Source organism: Vulpes lagopus, chromosome 4 (genome assembly GCF_018345385.1).
Source record: "Vulpes lagopus strain Blue_001 chromosome 4, ASM1834538v1, whole genome shotgun sequence".
NCBI lineage: Eukaryota > Metazoa > Chordata > Mammalia > Carnivora > Canidae > Vulpes > Vulpes lagopus.
The window spans coordinates 4,851,806-4,872,103 of NC_054827.1; the positions used below are offsets into that span (position 1 = coordinate 4,851,806).

At 42.9% G+C, this 20,298-nt stretch overlaps 1 protein-coding gene across 1 annotated transcript in view; it reads left to right on the forward strand.

Annotated features, from left to right (window-relative positions):
• The window catches only part of CSMD1 (CUB and Sushi multiple domains 1), a 1,877,909-nt gene that overhangs the window by 1,614,682 nt on the left and 242,929 nt on the right, over nt 1-20,298 (forward strand). Inside the window, exons 27-28 of the mRNA XM_041753151.1 lie at nt 10,503-10,694; nt 15,546-15,684. Coding sequence (XP_041609085.1) covers nt 10,503-10,694; nt 15,546-15,684 — 331 coding nt within the window. The remainder of the gene's footprint in view (nt 1-10,502; nt 10,695-15,545; nt 15,685-20,298) is intronic.

Below are 20,298 nucleotides of genomic sequence, written 5' to 3' on the forward strand. Positions count from 1 at the left end.
AGTATTATTGTGAACACTATTAATCTTTTATATTTTTAGGATTTTTTTAAAGATTATTTATTCATGAGAGACACACAGAGAGAGGCAGAGACACAGGCAGAGGGAGAAACAGGCTCCATTCAGGGAGCCTGACGTGGGACTCGATCCCAGGACTCCGGGATCATGCCCTGAGCCAAAGGCAGACGCTCAACCACTGAGCCACCCAGGTGCCCCTAGGACTTTGTACTAAAAAGTGCATTTCTTTGCATGGTCTAAGTTTTACAACTACATGACATCCAAAGTTCAAAAGTATAGTTTCATGACTAAAAAAGAGATGTCAAAAGATTTATATGCAAGAATTAGAAAAATAATTTGATTTGTAGATATTGCCTAAATTGGACATTATGCCAATTATACTGCCATTCCAATTATTGATTACGAGTCTCTCTGAGCTAATTTTAAAAGTTAACTTAAAACAATTTAACCAAGTTAATTTTTTTTAAGGTTTTATTTATTTATTCATGAGAGACACACAGAGAGAGGCAGAGACATAAGCAGAGGGAGAGTCAGGCTCCATGCAGGGAGCCTGACGTGGGACTTGATCCCAGGACCCAGGGTCACGCCCTGAGCCAAAGGCAGACGCTCAACCGCTGAGCCACCCAGTGATCCCTTAACCAAGTTAGTATAAAACAAATACCCAATATTATAAAATACCAATAGGAAAATCACAATCCAAATATAAGACTGGACTAAGCAGGGGGGGAAAAAGCAAGGGAGTGACACCTGAATTAAAAAATGGAAATCAGGGGTAGCCCTGGTGGCACAGGGGTTTAGTGCTGCCTGCAGCCCAGGGCGTGATCCTGGAGACCCTGGATCGAGTCCCACGTCAGGCTCCCTGCATGGAGCCTGCTTCTCCCTCTGCCTGTGTCTCTGCCTCTCTCTCTCTCTGTCTCTATGAATAAATAAATAAAATCTTTAAAAAAAATGGAAATCTGTGGGGTGGGGGATCCATTGTGTCGTTTAATCGTTGCCGTATCAATACCATTTCTTAAATTATTATATTTTCATTTAATCAGCATGAAACATTTTTATGGGGTTCAGATGGGGTTTGGCTGTAATGAAATACACATTCCTCTGTGCGAAAGCAAAGCTGTCGACTCATTTCTGTAGCATATTAAGTTCTTTTAATCGTAGAATCCCTGTGTACTCGTGTTCAGTGGGTAGAGCTGTGACATATTTTCAGAGCTATTTAGCATGTTTGAAGCATAAAGATCATAAAGCAAAGTTTCCACTTTGGAAATACTGTGACACGGGACACTCGAGCGGCAGATCCAGGGGTATTTAGTGTTTTCTTACAATGTCACTCGCTCTGTCGACACATCTGTTTCAGCACCTGTGCTTCCACCAGCAGCCTGCAGTCTACACGCTTTCGGAGGCTTTAACGCGTCTGTCCAAGGAACCCTCGCCCTTTGATCCGTTATTCTTGGCTCCTGGCTCATAGTGAGAGCACTTGTGGAGCCTCCTGGGGGAGTAGTAACTGTGTTCACTGGAAAGGACCTATAAAAGTATATATATTTTTTTCCAAAAGAAATTGTCATTGTCCCCAGGAATGAGCAAAGATGACACAGGGTCCATCTTAGCATTGGCCAATATTTACCCTCCGAATTTACCATCAGGAAAACCAGACTGTTTCTGTCATGAAGAAACATTCAGAAATACGTGATTTTTGTGCCTGGATAAAAATTTTAATCCCTTTCACTATGAAATGAAATGTGTGTATACACATAATTTATATAATACAAATATTTTTATATGTGAAAGAGCTTATATGCACTGTATGCAATTCAAATGAATGCTAAAATTTATATATATGTATATGTATAACTTTTATATTTTTACATTAAAATATTTCTTTAGAAGTCATTAAAAATCCATATGCACATATAAGAATTAAAACAAAGAGATCCCATGGGGCCCTCACAGAGTTTCCCTCAACAGCAACAGCTTGCAAAGCAAGACTATGTGTCACAGCCAGGGCATTGGCATCGACATGGTCAACATACGGACCCTTCATCACCAAAGGCACCAAACACCCACACCCACGGCCCTCCTGCACCCACACCTTCCTAAACCCCACAACCATTAACCCATTCTTTATTGCCATTAACTTTGTAATTTCAATAATGTTCTATGCAAGGGGTCACGGAGTAGGTTGTCCCTTGAGATGGGCTCCTCACTCAGCCTAGCCGCGGGGAGACTCGACCTGCTTGCTGCCTGTATCCACAGTGTATTCCTTTATACTGCTGAATAGTACTCCGCGGAAGGGCTGTACTGGCGTGTTCCATCACTACCACCCCCGTTGAAGGATAGCTGGGTTATTTCTGGTTTGGGACTATCACGAGTGCAGCTGCTATAAACATCCGTGCACATGTTTTGGTGTGAACATAACTTCTCATTTCTTGGGGATAAATGCCCAGAAGTCTGATTTCTGGGTCAAATGGCAATTGAACATTTAGATTTTAGTGGCCAGATCATTTTCCAGAGTAGCTGAACCATTTTATGTTTCCACCAAAGATGCATAAATGATTCGGCTTCTCTGCGTCCTCACTCACCAGCATTTATGTCGTGCGTGTGTATACGCGTGAACATAGTGATGTATCCTATAGCTGGCTGTCCTCGTAGGGATCGTGCAGTTTCCTGAGGGCTAATGATTGTGAACGTCTTCCTACGTGCCTATCTACCATCTGTGTATTCTCTTCAGTGAAATGTTTATGCCTTTTGCCCTTTTTAGTTAGGTTATTTCTTTTTTCCATCTTGTGCATTCTTTATGCATTTTACATACTAGTCCTTTGTCAGATATACGGCTTTCAGACTTTTCCTCCCAGTGCATAGCTTGTCTATTCAGCCTCTTAACAAAATCTTTCATAGAGAAGAGGGTTTAATATGATGATGTCTAATTCATCAAAATGTGCTTGTATGGGTCAGACTTTTGTTTTCATGTCTAACTAAGGACTCCTTGCTCTGCCCTAACTCCTGAATATTTTTCTAAAAGTTTTAGAATTTTGCTTTTTGTATGGAAAGCTGTGATCGGTTGTAAAATAATTTTCATATCGGGTGTGAGACTTAGGTTGACACTTCCCCCTTTTTTTTTCCACTCCTGTGTATTGCTCCAGCATCACATGCTGCTTTTGAAATCCAGAGAAAGATAGATTCCTTTCTTCCCCTATGTGCTTGAGCAATCATCAGCTCTCGGAAGACTCGGTGTCTCCAATTATTGAAGGACTTGGACATTTTCAGAAATGAAAGGAAGTATGTTGAGATTTAATCAGGTGGCGCTTTGTGGAATTCAGACCCACTTTCTTTAATTTAGAGCCCAGGCTTGAGTGGACACACCCTGATGGATGAGTCAAGGTTTCTCCTTCTGTGTATTTTCTAAGCTTTTTTCAGCCACTTACACACTACTGCACATGGAACAGAATTCTGACTGCTGGCTAGTGTTTATCCTATGAAACAAAGTCTGTGACCCTTAAGAAGACGTCCTTACTCATGACTAGGATCTAACCTAGAAGGGAAATTTCCAGAAAAATGACAACCTTATCCTGTGCATAAAGAATTCAATTCATAAAGAATTTAAATCAGTTTTCGTAACTCAAGAACTTGAGGATTAATGAGATAAATCTTCTTAAACTTTAAATTATCAATATAAGGGTAAGGAAAAGGCCATATGAATGGGAAGAGTTAACACACGATTGTTGTCTGTACCAGGGGCCAGCAAACATTCTCTGGAAAGAGGGAGATGGCAAGTGTCTCAGACTTTGCGGGTCACATCTAGTCGATGCTGCAGTAATCCCAGCCCCGCGGTTGTGATGCGGAGGCAGCCATAGACGGTGCATAATGGGGTGATCATGGCTGTGTCCCCATAAAATCATATTCACAGACACTTGATTTTCATGAACGCAATCTGAAATTCGTGTATCACGAAATAGTATCTTTCTTTTGATATTTTTCAACCATTTAAAGGGGGTAAAAACCACCCTTAGCTTGCCAGCTCTACCAGAACAGGTGTTGGGCCAGATTTGGACCTCGGGCCATCATTTATCAACTCTGGTTGGGGGGGCCGTTAAAAGCAAGCTCAAAAAAAAAAAAAAAAAAAAAAAAAAAAAAAAAGCAAGCTCAATCAGTCAGTGCTTTAATATTTGCATCAGGCTCACCACTTCCATACATTTGGGGGCGAGCCAGGAACACCAGCCTCTCATCTAGTACACATTAAAGTTGCAAGTAGGATGTTATGACGTCCAAGGAAGACATCATAACAAAAAAGACAAATTTAATCGATCGCTGTGATTGGTTTGTAAACTCATCGAAAAGTAAATAACCTCTTGCAGACAAAGGAATCTAATACTATAATCCTGAGAAGTCTAATCCTAAATTCATCCAAAGTATATATAATGTTGTTTATTAATTCATTAGCTCAACCAACCAATGGGGCGGTGTCACTGAGTGTCTGTAACATGCCAGGAACTGTTCTAACAGTTGAGGGTGATGAAGAGGATGAAACCAGCACCCGTTGTTTGGCAGCCGCCCCGTATTTCTTCTCTCAGAGACGCTGGTTTCCTTGAGCATCCCCTGTCCCTGGACGCAGCCGTCAGTGATTTGTACGTGACTTTCGAGTGGGGGTGCGAGGGCTGCTGGGGACACCCTGGCGTCTGCCTGCCGCCCTCCTCCTCGCCCCTGTCCTGCGTGCATCCACCCCAACCCCTCCGGGGACCTGTCTCTAAGCCCCGTCGGGAGTCAGACGCCCCCGCACCCCCTCGTGCCTCCTGACTGGCCTCCCTGGGCGCCCGCCCTCTGCCCTCCATCCTGGGCGCAGCACCCACACTTACACAGTCAGCTGCGTGTCCCACTGCTGTGCTCAGAGCCCTGCAGGGACGCGAATCGGGCCCTGCGGGCCTGACCTGCCAGAGTTCTCTCCACCCACATTGCTTCTGGCCCTTTCCTGCCTCGGCCCCATCCCACCCCCATCTCCATGCTACCCTGGGAAGGTGCTCAGCCCACTCGGCTTCAGGGTCTTTGGAGGCCTTAGGCGCCTGCGTGAGCAACCCCCTCACCATGGCTCCGACGGCAGCGTCTCGGGACCTTCCCACCTCCCTAGCTGGCAGCAGGGAGCCCCCCTCCCTCCCCTGCTCTTCACCTGCCCCCCCTTGTCCTGGTGACCCAACAGATTGCAATGGCTTCTCTTCCTGTCGCCTCCTCCCACAAGGGCCTGAGCTCACAAGGGGAAGGGTCCCAACCAGCCTCCCGACTGATGTGGCCCAAGTGTCCAGAACGTTACCTGACACCCAGCAGGCGCTGGGTAAGGACACTGAACACGGGCACACATGACTGGGTGCAAACACAGCCCCACCTCAATCGTTTTGTTTTGTTCTGTTTTCTCTTTGCAATTTACTGAGTAGGAACAAATGCAAACATGTTCTTACTTTAACCTGCTATTTTTAGGTTGAGTGAGAATCTAAAGTAAGAAATTCATTTGTGAATCCTTTGGCTGAGATTTGAACAATCTTTACCATAACCGAACATTCTTGCATAGGAAAAAAACAACAAAAAAATAAAAATCCCGTCCATGTGGACGTCACCACATGAAAAGATGCCTTCGACTAAATACCACCGAAGGCTGTCCTTTCTCCAAGGGGCACAGACGCGGACGCGCTGCTCGGGGGGCGCATGGTTGAGCTCCTCGGGTGTTCACATTCAGGGCACCAAGTCTGGGGATGAGGGTCACCCTGGAGAGCGCGACCCTGCGGTGTTCCCGGCTCCTGGGGTGTAGGCCTGAGTGAAAAGGGCGAGATTAAAGCTCTATTCAGTAGATGAGCGACGTATCGAAACAGAAGTCCTTTTACCACGAAGGTGGCAGGCTAATCTGGAATCATCGTCAAGAGGTAGAAAATGAGCGACTGTCACCCAGGAGGGCTACAGATCTAACGCACGGGGCAGTGTTGGCACAGTGCTATCATTGCCCCCGATTAATTGTTTTTACATAAAAACTTGTGCTTTGCCATCTGTAGTTTTTTGCAATGTGATAAGTTTTTTCTCAATGTGATAGCTTGTAGAGTCAACTGTATTTTGTATGTATTCTTTGGTTAGTTTTTAATGTGGCTCATAAAAAATAATAATTTTGCACTTTGTATTTATCACACGTTTCTCACTCAGCTCTACACAAGGATTTGTGCTGCCTTTGTAAACATTTCATGGAAACCCAGCTCCATTAACCATTTCTAAAAATTAACGTCATGAAATGGAAAACTAAATTTCTGATTATGAGGTCCAGGTTGGGAAATAATTTAGGTTTTATAAATATGAAAATAAACCCCCAATCTCCTCCTTTTTTGGGGGGTTTCCATCATAAATGACTATTATTTTTTATTTATTTATTCATGAGAGACACAGAGAGAGAGAGGTAGAGACACAGACAGAGGGAGAAGCAGGCCCCATGCAGGGAGCCCGATGGGGGACTCGATCCCAAACCCTGGGACCAGGCCCTGGGTCAAAGGCAGATGCTCAACTGCTGAGCCACCCAGGTGCCCCATGACTCTTATTTTTAATTATTATTATTTTATAAGATTTTATTTATTTATTCATGACAGACACAGAGAGAGAGAGGGAGGCAGAGACACAGGCAGAGGGAGAAGCAGGCTCCAATGCAGGGAGCCTGACGTGGGACTCGATCCCGGGACTCCAGGATCACGCCCTGGGCTGAAGGTGGCACTAAAACGCTGAGCCACACGGGCTGCCCTGTATGATACAATTGTTAAGGAAGCACGAAACAGTTAAACAAACACTTTCATAAAAATAATTATAAAATTATTATAAATTGTAAAAAAAATATAAATTATAAAAATATAAAAATATAAATATAAAACATTGTCACAAAAACAATTTCTTTTTTTTTATTTTTTTTTACAAAAACAATTTCATACAAAATAGGTTTGTTTCCTGTAGGACTTGTCTGAACCTTTAATCTGTGATGGGCACCATGAATCTATGGGAGGGAACTGGAGTATACAGCATTTGCTGATGTTGTTTGACCAAATACCTGTTAATAATCTACAGAAGAGTATTCTATGGGCCACTCATTTTTGCGAGGTTGATATATCTGCTGAAATTCTTATTCATGCACAAAATTTGCTCACCTTTGCATTAAGCTTCATTATTGGGCAATATGTGTTTTTGCTTTGAATAAAAACTGAATGCAAATTTGGAAAGAGAAGTAATTAAAATATATCTTAATTGTAAAAATTACAATGAGGCTCATCCATGACCTCCTTGGCTTTTCTTTTAAACTCTCATTTTAAATCACTTTCATACCATACAAACCATGCCAGAAATTATCACCCGGAATTGCATATGTAATCATACATACATACGACCATTTGCTTGAGGAGAAGACGAAGTTTCTTTTGAGGATGTGCAGTTCAGTACAAAGAAGAAGTTTGTAAATATGCACAGAATCACTTATGTTTTGTTTGTTTGTTTTCTGAAGCCTAGCAAAATCTCAGCCAAGGTAAAGGACAAGTGGGTCTTAGGTTCTTTAGGAACATTGCTCTAATAATAAACTCAAGGTTGCTTGTAAAACACTAGTTCAATGCAAGTACGACCTGGGTTATAATTCTGGTGTTTGGATTCTATAATTTCTATTCTATATTATGCAAATTTGTTGGTTTATGGGTGTGACACTCCTGACTTTCTAACTAAAAACCTTGCCTCCTGAAGTCTGTCCTGCATTCCAGTGCTTTACCAGTCTTCTGTCGGGGTGATGTGCTGGCTCTCTGCTCTGCCTTCTAAACAAAACTAGAGGTTTTATTATTCAAAATTCCAGATGTCAAGATATGCTACAAAGCTGTAGTCATTAAAAAAGTATGATACTGACACAAAAATAGGCATAGATCAATAGACCACGATAGAAAGCCCATAAATAAATCCCCGGGAATGGCCAAATAATCTTTGACAAAGGGGTCAAGAATATACGATGAGGGAAAGGACAGCCTCTTCAATAAATGGTGCTGGGGAAACTGAACAGCTACATGCAAAATAATAAAACTGGAACACTTTCTGACATTATACACAAAAATAAACTCAAACCGGTTTAGAAACCTTAATGTGAGACCTGAGACCATAAAACCACTAAAAAAGAAAACCAGACAGTTATCCCTTGGACATCAGCCTTAGCAACATTTTTCTAGATACAGCTCCTCAGACAAGGGGAATGAAAGTAAAAATAAACTATTCAGACTACACCAAAACATAAAGCTTTGGCACAGCGAGGGAAACCAACAACAAAATGAGAAGGCAACCAACCTGCCAAACGAGGGGAGATATTTGCAAGTGATATATCCTATAAGGGGTTAACATCCAAACTACATGAGGAACTTCTACAACTCCACACCAGAGGAAAAAAAAACAATTAAAACTGTGCAGAGGAACTGAATAGACAGTTTTCCGAAGGAGACTTCCAGATGGCCAACAGACACGCGAAAAGATGTTCAATATCACTAGCTGTCAGGGAAATGCAAATCAGAACCACAACGAGATATGACCTTACACCTATCAGAATGGCTAGAATCAGAAAGACAAGACATAACAAGTGTTGGCAAGCATGTGGAGCAAAGGTCCCTTTGTGTATCGTTGGTGGGATGGTAAGTGGCGCAGCCATTGTGGAAAAAGTTTGGAGGTTCCTCAAAAAATTAAAAACAGAACTACCATACAATCTGGTAATTCCATTAGTGGGTATTGACTCAAGGAAAACAAAAACACTAATTTGAAAATATACATGTACACCTATGTATATGGCAGCATTATTTACAATATCCAGGATATGGACGCAACCCAAGCATTCCCTGATGAATGGACAAAGAATACATATATATATATATATATGTATATATATGTATTCTTTGAAATATATATTCTTTGAATATATATTCTTTTCTTTGAAATATATATTCTTTGAAGAATATATATACTATATATAGTAATATATAGTATATAATACTACCCTATATAGTAATACTATATTATTTATAATAATAGTATAATAGTATAATATAGTACTTATAATAATAGTATAATAGTACATATATAATATCAATATTAAAATAATAGTATAGTATTATAGGGTATAATATAATACCCTATATAGTAATACTTACCCTATAGTATTACTCAGCCATAAAGAAGAATGAGATCCTGCCAAATGTGACCACATGGATGGATCTAGAGGGCATTATGCTGAGTGAAATAAGTCAGACAATGACAGGTACCATATGATTTCAGTCATATGTGGACTCTGAAACACAGAACATAAACACAACGATCAAAACAGGGAAGAAATCAGAGAAGAAATTGGTAGTTTCCAGAAGGGAGGGGATGGGAGGACGCGGGCAAAGAGGGTGAAGGGGAGCGGGATGTAGAGTCTCCCAGTTAGGGAGTGAGTAAGTCACGGGGATCGGCATGGGGTGGTATGGGAAGAGTGTCGCCTGCTGACAGATGGTAGGCACGCGTGTGGCGGGCACGCTAAGTGCATGGAGTTGTCAGATCACTATGTGAAAACAAATAGATAAAAATAAAAGAGTAAAACTACGAGTGAGAGCGTGCTGCATGAGAGGAACAGCCACTTGGATCTGAGAACAAGCGATGACTAGTCGAAAAGCTGCATGAAGGGAAGATTAAAACTCACTGTCATGCTAAGATCGTCAATTTGTGCCGACGAAGAGCTGCAGATGATGAAAGGAAGATACTGGGGATCCCAGGTGGCTCAGGGGTTTAGCGCCGCCTTCGGCCCAGGGCGTGATCCTGGGAACCTGGGATCGAGTTCCGCATCGGGGTCCCTGCAGGGAGCCTGCTTCTCCCTCTGCCTCTGTCTCTGCCTCTCTCTCTCTGTGTCTCTCATGAGTAAACAGATAAAATCTTACAGAAGCACCAAACTAGGAAAACCATATAATTCATTGTCCGCATTGGAAGTTCCTTGAGAGTGAAATGGGGTTATTAATGATTCTGCCAAGAAGAGCGCACCCCGTGAGCCTAGCTCAAACTGCGCCTTCTCTAGCCGGTTCCCATCCCAGCATCAGTTTGGTCGCCGTAGCTGGTTGTCCCCTGGAAGGCACAGCCCCTGAAGACATGTACCCAACTCCGTTGTGCTCTCGGTCCTCTGGGATTGGCGTACTTGACTGAAGTATTGTAAGTGTCGTTAACATGAAAACCGGAGGAGGATATGCGCGCAGGTGGGCATTCGGGGTCGCGCGGTGCAGGTCCTCCACGTGGCCCGTCACTGGTTGCGTTTTCAGCAAGCGTCGCTTGCATTTGCTCGAAGGAAGCGGAGTCAAGATGCTCGTTATTGACTGTAGCCCCGGAGACCAGAGCTCTGAGCATTCGTTCACGGGCAACAGGCCTTGGGCCCCCGGGAGCCCTTACCTGTAGGTAAGTACGGGGACCCCCCAACCCTGTCATTTACTACTGTCTTTGCTTTGCAGCATCGATCGCATCCACTTGCAATGACCCCGGGATGCCTCAGAACGGCACCCGCTACGGGGACAGCCGAGAGCCGGGCGACACCATCACCTTCCAGTGTGACCCTGGGTACCAGCTCCAAGGACAAGCTAAGATCACGTGTGTGCAGCTGAATAACCGATTCTTCTGGCAACCAGACCCTCCTACGTGCATAGGTATCGGGCAGCTGAAGTTTTATATTTCCAAGTGAATGCATGTTACCGTTCAAATTGCTCCATAAACGGGTTACTTCTCCAGAAGTATTTCTCCAGAGTTTCTTACACGCCCTCCAGTTCAGAGACTATATGGAAATTTTATTGTAAACCTTTTAAACCTTATTTTATTAGGCGAAGTAAAGAAAGTGGTTTACTTATTGTACAGTAATTGACATTTATCTAACATTTCCTACCCTTAACAAATCTTGTAAAAATATGGGTCAATCAAATTACTGTACTTTAAAATCCTGGGCGGGGGAAAATTCATAACCCTGCCATCGCTATTCTCATGTTTAATATAGAAACATGCCCTTCAGCGAAACCTACTCAATAAAAAGTACTTTCTTTTTTTAGATGGCACTTCTATGATATCGGTACATTTTAATAGGATCCCAAAAACCGGCAATTATATTGCTTTCGTCAAAATGAAGATAAAAGGAGAAGCATGCTCCTGAAATTCACTAGAATTGGAGAGTTTGACCTTATTGAAAGGGCATCAGTTGGTTTTGCAGACTTCAGTTTGAATAACTATCCAAGAGAGTCTGTCCAGAGTGTGGCTTTAGGGCAATACATGTGTTTATATAAAATCGTATTTAAATGTAAACTGTCCCTTCATCCAGTTAACTGTTTCCCCGTAAATACCTATCCCATCTTACGTGTGAGAGGAACTTTATTATTTTAATGAACTGTCGCAGTTTAACCCGTACTTCTTTGCAATCTGTTTGAAAAATGTAAAATTTCATTACTCGGGGAGGAGTGGAAGTGACCGTGAAATGATCCACACCTAGTGAGAAGGGCCATCGTGCAGAGGGCGACCTCGAGAGGATTGTGTGATAAGAGGGGGCTGCGTATCGTCCCACCCGGCGCAGGGGAGGGCCCCGGGGGCCCCGGGAGCTCGCGGCTCCTGCCCAGGCTGCCCGCGCCCCACTCTGCACCGACCGCCGGGTGCCGCCTGCCTTGCGGTGCAAGCCCGGGCTCCTGGGGACTTGCAGGACCTGCACCTGTTTCTTTTTTGAGGTGGGCTGATCGCCTCTAAATGCAGCAACCATTTCAACCAGGGCAGAAGCTCCCCTCCCTCATTCTGCACGGGCTTAATAATGCAGCTATCCCGTAAACTCTTAAAGGTTGTTTCTCAGTCGATACTAATCTAGACCCTTGTAAAATTCGACCACCTTCCCGAGGAATCTCTATCATCTTTCGTTAGTGTAGGTCTTAGTTATATCGTTTTGGCCAATCACTAGATATTTTATTAGGTGAATAATCCAGTTCTCAGCATTTCCTCTGCCTTGAGCACCTGCCCCAGGGACAGGCCTACACACGTAGATATTAGGCAACAGAAATTTAGAAAATACATATTTAGGAATAAATTAATGTTATTTTTTCATTACATTCTAAACATTTCTTTTCCCCCAGAAATGAGGCTTATGTCCTCTGTAAGAAACTCACCCATTGGATGATCATGTCTTAGCACCCAGGTGCCTTCTGTTCTGTAGACTTAAGACAATTTTTAATTTTATTTTTTAAGCTTTTTCCTTATTAAAAAATAATACATGTTCTGTTTACAAGAAAATAAAAAAGAGGACAAAAAGCTGTCATCTTTCTACCTGGGGGCAAATACTATTAACATAAACGTGCATAAGTAAGCTTCATAATTATTTTATGTATGTCTAATCTATTTTTAAAATGTTTTCAACTGACAGCATCCTGCTTGTCTTGTAAATCGCACTTTGACTTACAAAGCGAGTGTCTTTTGTGCTATTACATATTCTCTGCCACTTTCTAATGGCTGCACAGCCCTCACGTGGACCTGCCAGCGGGTGCACACTGAGCCCTTCACACCGTGCGCTCGGGTTGCTTCCACCGCCCCTGTGCTGCAGAGGTCGCAGACGGGAGCCCTCCTGTCCTAAAATTCATCCACGATTACTTATAAATGATGCATTTCCATGAACTTAAGCATTTCCAGGGCTTTCAAAACATTTTTCAGAACTCTTTCAGAAAGACTACGATCTGCATTACCAACAGAGCCACGAGGGAGTGTTTATTTTCCCCAAAGGAGGGGAAATAAAAACACTGTACATATTTCTTAATCTCGTAATTTGACATGAGCAGGAAGTGATGATTCTTTGATGTTTTAACAGGCATTTTAAATCAATAGGTTGAATTTTTTTTTGTATTATTTTTGACCTTTTGAATTTGTTCTTTCCCGATGGGCCTACTAATTTCTTTCCCCTCATTTATTATTATTAGTGCTTTCCCTCCTGTTTCTGGTCCTTTCTCTCTTTTCTAAAATTTCTTAGCCTCTCACCTGTCAGCATATTATTCATATTTCTACAACCTCGTCATCCTCTGCTGGTTTTTCTTCAGGATTGTTTGGATGGCTCCCTTTCTTCATCCAAAAGAGCCCAATGGTGGAGGCCCTTCTTTCTGGTGTTTTCAGCTGAGTCCAAAGGACTCGCCCCCAGACCAGAGGACACTCACCACTTTCTGGTGCTGAGTGACCGATCCCCCCAAAGTCTCCATAATCCCCATTTTCTTATATAGCTTGCGATCCCTTTCCTCCAAGAAGTAAATAGTTCTGAAAAGTAAGAATTTAGCCTAAGATCACAAAAATGCATTCCGTGTCCACACCTTGCCCTGATCTCCAGGGTGGCTATTTCGAGACCAGTTATGTTGTTTAATGGTGTGAGCACTGAAATGTTTTGATGCAGAAGTGCGGATGTGTCTCATTAACGCATCCTGCTTCACACTGTGATGGATTCAGGTGTGACCCTATATCACACATAAAGGAGAGGATCCTACGGATTTCGAGTAAGGCAATGCGATTGATGGGAATCTGTGGTTTTCTTCTCCTGTGTCCAATCCCTCCAGAGAATTTCCTGGAGCGGCTGAGTCACATTTTGTACTGAATCCTGATGCTATCCAAAATATTTTGCAAGCTTTCTAATTAAAACCTAACGGAGCTGAGATGAGGAATGCCTGACCCAAAGGAGAACAAGCACCACAAGGCAGTGCCTCCAAATTCCACTGGAAGCTTTCAGATAACCTCACTCAGAAATGCCTCCTCGGATCTGTCGGGAAGGGCAGGAATGCTCCCTTTTGTTTCTCCTAAATCAGTACCTCGTGTCCTCCCCACATTCATGCTGCTGGCAGCACCCTGGTAGCCAGTGGCCTGAATCTGTCCATCTTCATCTTGCAAACCCTGCATGGTGTGGAAGCTCCTCGGACCCTCCGGTACCTGCGTGCCCCAGCTCAGAGCCCGCCACCTGCCCACTCTCTGCCGTCAGCATCCCCTTGACCTCCGAAAGGCAGCGTCCTGGGAGAGCCGATTAGATAGTGGTCTCAGCAGAGTTTATTAAAATCAAACTGTTTGCTGGAGGAAATGAGGGTTTTATCATTTTGGGGAAAATGATTTCGTATTACTTGAGCGTATATCTGAATTTATCATAAATATTTGCTATGACACTATTTAGAGTTTGCCATTAATGAGACTAAAATTTTAACAGAAAGTATTAGAATCTGCTATATTTCTTTTTATGGAAAACATAGTTCAATGAATATTTAAACACACGGCCATTATAGAAAATTGGAACACACATACCTTCATACGATTTCCCATAAATGTCATTTGCATGTGTGTGTGTGTGTGTGTGTGTGTGCGTGTGTGTGAGTGTAAAAAAGATTGCCAATTAGGGTATTTCTTTTTCTACTTACTTTTTTCCCCCTAAATGCACATATGGTCAGTGGTGTGAAATAAGATATCTAGTGTTGATGGAACATTGTAATTTAACTGGGCCGACTTCTTAAAACAACGTGGCGACAAACCACAGCATTTGATATGAAGAACCATTAACCCAGCACACTCCTGCATGCATCGGAAATGTATACACTTGTGAATTTTGCGGTGTTTTCACACCTTTCACCTAACGGAAGATTTGACAGAAATCCTATGTAATACGTGAAACCATCCTAAACATTTTGAGGTTTAAGAATGAAAACTGGCTGACCTGTTAATACCATTGAACTTCATGATTATCATCTTCCTAATAGGACATATCCAAGTAATTAAAAAGGGATAGGTTAAAAAAAAGATTTATAAGCATCATCTAAAGTGCTTCTCCTGATAGTAGCATACTGAACATTGTGATCGCATCATGTTTTTAGGATTGATGTCCTAGCTCAATCCCTTACTAGTTCCATATTCCCAGGTGCCCAGGTGTCACTCAAGCTTTGTTAGTTTTGTCATTTTTGAATTGTGTCGCAAGCCAGCTACGTATATATCAGAGGATGGTGAGAGATATGTGGAATAACGTGCATTCATTTACTCAACCAATATTTCCTGAATAGTTGATTAAAAACTGTGCCAGGCGATAGTGAGACACAAGTGAACCGGAAACATGCCTCCTAGACTACGTCAGCGATGACTTTGTAAACCACGAGAAAGGACAGAAGAATTAGCAGGACCATAGAATGACGTCCATGGGGATTGTTTCCCTCTCCCAAGTGTTTTTCTGTGTGTGTTGTGTGCATCCTGGGAGGATGGAGAGTACAGTAATCTGTCCACTTTAACAGGGCAAACCTTAAAATTACAGCAAGCAAACTTTATTTGTCAGGAGTTAAAAATCCCCCTAAAAGCACAGTGGGACATGATATAAAACTCATGAACGAGTCCACGAAAAATGTGCAGACTTCCCAGGTCCCAGGTGTTCACCTGGACAGTTTAGTTGTTTTGTGACCACACAGTAGTGAGTGTCGCTGATGCACTCTGTGATGTCTCATTCCACGTTGACCAGAGTTGTTCCTCTTCCATGACAGCCGCCTGTGGAGGGAACCTGACAGGCCCGGCGGGTGTGATTCTGTCCCCTAACTACCCACAGCCCTATCCTCCTGGGAAAGAATGCGACTGGAGGATAAAAGTGAATCCGGACTTCGTCATTGCCCTGATATTCAAAAGGTACCGTGTCTTGCAGAATGTCTGTGTAGTAGAATTTTATTGAAGTGTCACGCCCAAGAATTGCTTCACGTGACCCCTCACGGCGAGCCCAGTCTTACCTTGAAGGAAGCCCCAGATCTTGTCCCATCACGTCCTACATCAGGCCGCAAAATGACGTAAGTGGAGATCTATTATTTTGCTGCCGAGCCCTCTCCTTGCATTAGGACATGTGACATAGCAAGAACTACCCTTAAATACTACCCTGCATGCATATGTTCCACATGAGAGGGTTTAATTTACAGAATATTCAAGAAAAGTAATAAAAAAGCGATAGCGATGTACTTACTGTAATTCCTCATCAGTGTCCCCTATCTCTCCACGTGCGTGTAGCTAAGCCATTTCCATCACACGTCTTGTCTGACGTTCCCAGAGGTAGCCCTGCTATTATCATTGAGATATCGTGACTTGATAGACTTTTTGGAAATGGAAGTTCCCCCAAATTTGGTTGCTATGAAATCTGAATTAATAGACATTACTCTTTAAAAAACTGCTGCTAACTTACTCCTGCTATGGGAGATGATGAAGTTTCAAACACTGTGATTATCTTATAAATTCTATGGGGCTATTGTATTACTTGTATCTCGTTTATGACAATTGAATTTTTTTCTAAATTCCAAGATCTCCCAAGACCTTTGCATTTTGATTTTTGAACTAAATGAAGGGATATTTTATTTTATTTTATTTTTTTAATAAATTAATTTTTTATTGGCGTTCAATTTACCAACATCCAGAATAACACCCAGTGCTCATCCCGTCAAGTGTCCCCCTCAGTGCCCGTCACCCATTCACCCCCAACCCCCACCCTCCTCCCCTTCCACCACCCCTAGTTCATTTCCCAGAGTTAAGAGTCTTTATGCTCTGTCTCCCTTCATGATATTTCCCACACATTTCTTCTCCCTTCCCTTATATTCCCTTTCACTATTATTTATATTCCCCAAATGAATGAGAACATACACTGTTTGTCCTTCTCCGATTGACTTACTTCACTCAGCATAACACCCTCCAGTTCCATCCACGTTGAAGCAAATGGTGGGTATTTGTCGTTTCTAATGGCTGAGGAATATCCCACTGTACACATAAACCACATCTTCTTTATCCATCATCTGTCGATGGGCACCGAGGCTCCTTCCACAGTTTGGCTACTGTGGACATTGCTGCTAGAAACATCGGGGTGCAGGTGTCCCGGCGTTTCACTGCATCTGTATCTTTGTGGTAAATCCCCAACAGTGCAATTGCTGGGTCGTAGGGCAGGTCTATTTTTAACTCTTTGAGGAACCTCCACACAGTTTTCCAGAGGGGCTGCACCAGTTCACATTCCCACCAACAGTGCAGGAGGGTTCCCCTTTCTCCGCATCCTCTCCAACATTTGTGGTTTCCTGCCTTGTGAATTTTCCCCATTCTCACTGGTGTGAGGTGGTATCTCATTGTGGTTTTGATTTGTATTTCCCTGATGGCAAGTGATGCAGAGCATTTTCTCATGTGCATGTTGGCCATGTCTATGTCTTCCTCTGTGAGATTTCTCTTCATGTCTTTTGCCCATTTCCTGATTGGATTGTTTGTTTCTTTGCTGTTGAGTTTAATAAGTTCTTTATAGATCTTGGAAACTAGCCCTTTATCTGATACACCATTTGCAAATATCTTCTCCCATTCTGCAGGTTGTCTTTTAGTTTTGTTGACTGTACCCTTTGCTGTGCAGAAGCTTCTTATCTTGATGAAGTCCCAATAGTTCATTTTTGCTTTTGTTTCTTTTGCCTTCGTGGATGTATCTTGCAAGAAGCTACTGTGGCCAAGTTCAAAAAGGGTGTTGCCTGTGTTCTCCTCTAGGATTTTGATGGAATATTGTCTCACATTTAGATCTTTCATCCATTTTGAGTTTATCTTTGTGTATGGTGCAAGAGAGTGGTCTAGTTTCATTCTTCTGCGTGTGGATGTCCAGTGTTCCCAGCACCATTTATTGAAGAGACTGTGTCTTTCTTCCAGTGGATAGTCTTTCCTCCTTTATCGAATATTAGTTGACCATAGAGTTCAGGGTCCACTTCTGGGTTCTCTATTCTGTTCCATTGATCTATGTGTCTGTTTTTGTGCCAGTACCACACTGTCTTGATTACCACAGCTTTGTAGCACAATGAAGGGATATTTTAAAAGAGAAGTGGTTCTATAGGTTGTCCTATCGACCTCTTACTTCTCCAGGGTGAAGTGGCCTAATATATTTATTTGTCTCTTGAGCACGTCTCTTTTTCTGATGGTTACATCACCATTCCAGGCCTGGTTGTGATTATCTTCTTGCACTTTCTCCTCCTGATGGGATCTGAATCAGTGTAATTTTAAACGCCCATGATTCTAAATGTTAAGTAGTCTGATAAGCCATCATGTCTTGAATTTACTCACGCTGCTATAAATTTACCCAATGATGAATCCTTATTATGCCGCTCAGCTATTACACAAAACCACTGAGCATTTGCTGCTATATTTGTGGATATCGTTGTGGGTTCTGTGAATGCTAACTCGACCAGTGCCTTCCTCCAAGCCAGGATGCATCACTGGTACCAGGGCATTAAAAGTGAATTAACAATTAAAAGCCTTTTTTTTGAGAACACAGAGCCTCATAAGTAGGAGTTTCCTGTCTTCCAATGTGTCAGGGTGACTCATTATCAAGGCTCCCAAAGTGCAATCTGTGCGATAAGACAGGAGGCAATTTTACACAAGAAGTTTTTTTTTTTTTTCCTACTTATTTTACACACTTTTCTGGAAGAAAATTGATGTAGAAAATCTCCAGGATTTCTTCCACCTTTTGGATTCTTAAGTCATTACCTGACCCAGTTTCACAGAAAAATCATAAACGTGTGACTTCTAAGACGCAGATAACATGTGTGTGCTCAGGTGGGAATGACCCTGAGACCTTACAACCAGGTCTCCTGAGCAGACGGAGGGGGAACAAGAAGTGCTGAGAGGGGCTGAGGATCTCAACAACCCAAGCAAAGGGGGGCGGGCATTGCCACGTGCTTAAATGTGTGATGCACGGTTTAAAGAGCACGACTAAAGTCACGTGTGCTTCTCCGGGGGCCGGGGGCCGATGGGCGCTGGCCTTACTAACAGCAAAGACCAAACATTACATGACCTGGATCATTAGCTCCTAAGCTCTTCCAGGTGGTTGGGATGTTTAGGGAGGGATGATTTCCCACAGGCCCCTGTGGGGCCTGGGCTACTAGCACACTGGGACTCATATTAAACTTGGTTTAAAAACTGGGCCAGACTCTGGCCTCCTTTTAGGGCTTGTGGGCCCTACAAGTAGCATAGGTAGAATTAAGACTGGATTTTACCAATGGAATCATAGTCAGTTACAAATTTCACTCCAGACTCTTATGCATGGATTATAGTATTTCCAGAGAGAGAGAGAGAGAACAACCAGTGTTTTCCTTCTGTGCCTCATGTATTTCCTGTGCCCAAAAATAATCTATCACAATAATCACCTATGCCAATTATTGGGGGTGCAGCGTGACCAGATTCTAAGAACATTCTTGTATTCCAAAAAACAATTATTATTCTAATTAAATTCTACTTGGTTGATAAAATTCCTGTTGGTGCTTTCTACTTGCTCCTGACAATCTTTACTCCATCTTCATTTCTGATTTCAAGGAATCTGTCAAACAGACTAGGTTACCTCTTACAACTTCCTGTAATAAATATGTCCAGGGACCACCCCCAGGACACAGTGTAGCCTTGACGTAATGTGGGACGGCCCGATGCAGGGCTGGGTGTACTCTTAATGCTGGGTCCTCAGTGGTACCCACCCTTGTCACTACCTTCAGAGTGTCATGGGCAATTTCTGGAGAGAGCTTTTATGCATGTGTCATCACATGAATCTCCAGAAAAACTGGAGCCGTGTACACAAAGCACACGTTGGTAATTATTAAGACTCCTAACTCTCCATCCCTGTCATCCAAATACACAACCAACTCAGAAGAGAGAGTAGAAGCTCCTCAGAATGAGTCCTCCTAAGGACACAAGGCTCCGTTTCTGAGATGGAGAAGTGGAGGCCAGTCAGGATCCTTTACTTGAATACTTCTATCTAATTTGTTGGTTGATTCTGATCTCATCGAGATCTCACCCATTCACAGGTTTAGTCTCTTGTCGAGGGTATGTACACTTTGGAGCAACCAGACCGTCATCAGTCTTCTCATCAAAATGGCAGAGACATTGGAAGCCAAATCCAACTTGAGATCTTTGGGGATGACCAGGGCAGTTAATACTAGAGAAGAAAGAGAGGCATAGGGAGGAGTGGGGACAGAAGGAGGGGGATGGGAAAGCGAAAATTGGAAAAAGTCAGTGATGGAGAAACGTGAAATGGAACAGTTGCCTACCACGCTCTCCGCCGTCACACGGATGACTAACGTTAGCTGATTTACCCAAGCAAGTAGAAGCATTTTTAAAACTAACAATAGGGATCCCTGGGTGGCGCAGCGGTTTGGCGCCTGCCTTTGACTCAGGGCGCGATCCTGGAGACCCGGGATCGAATCCCACGTCAGGCTCCCGGTGCATGGAGCCTGTTTCTCACTCTGCCTGTGTCTCTGCCTC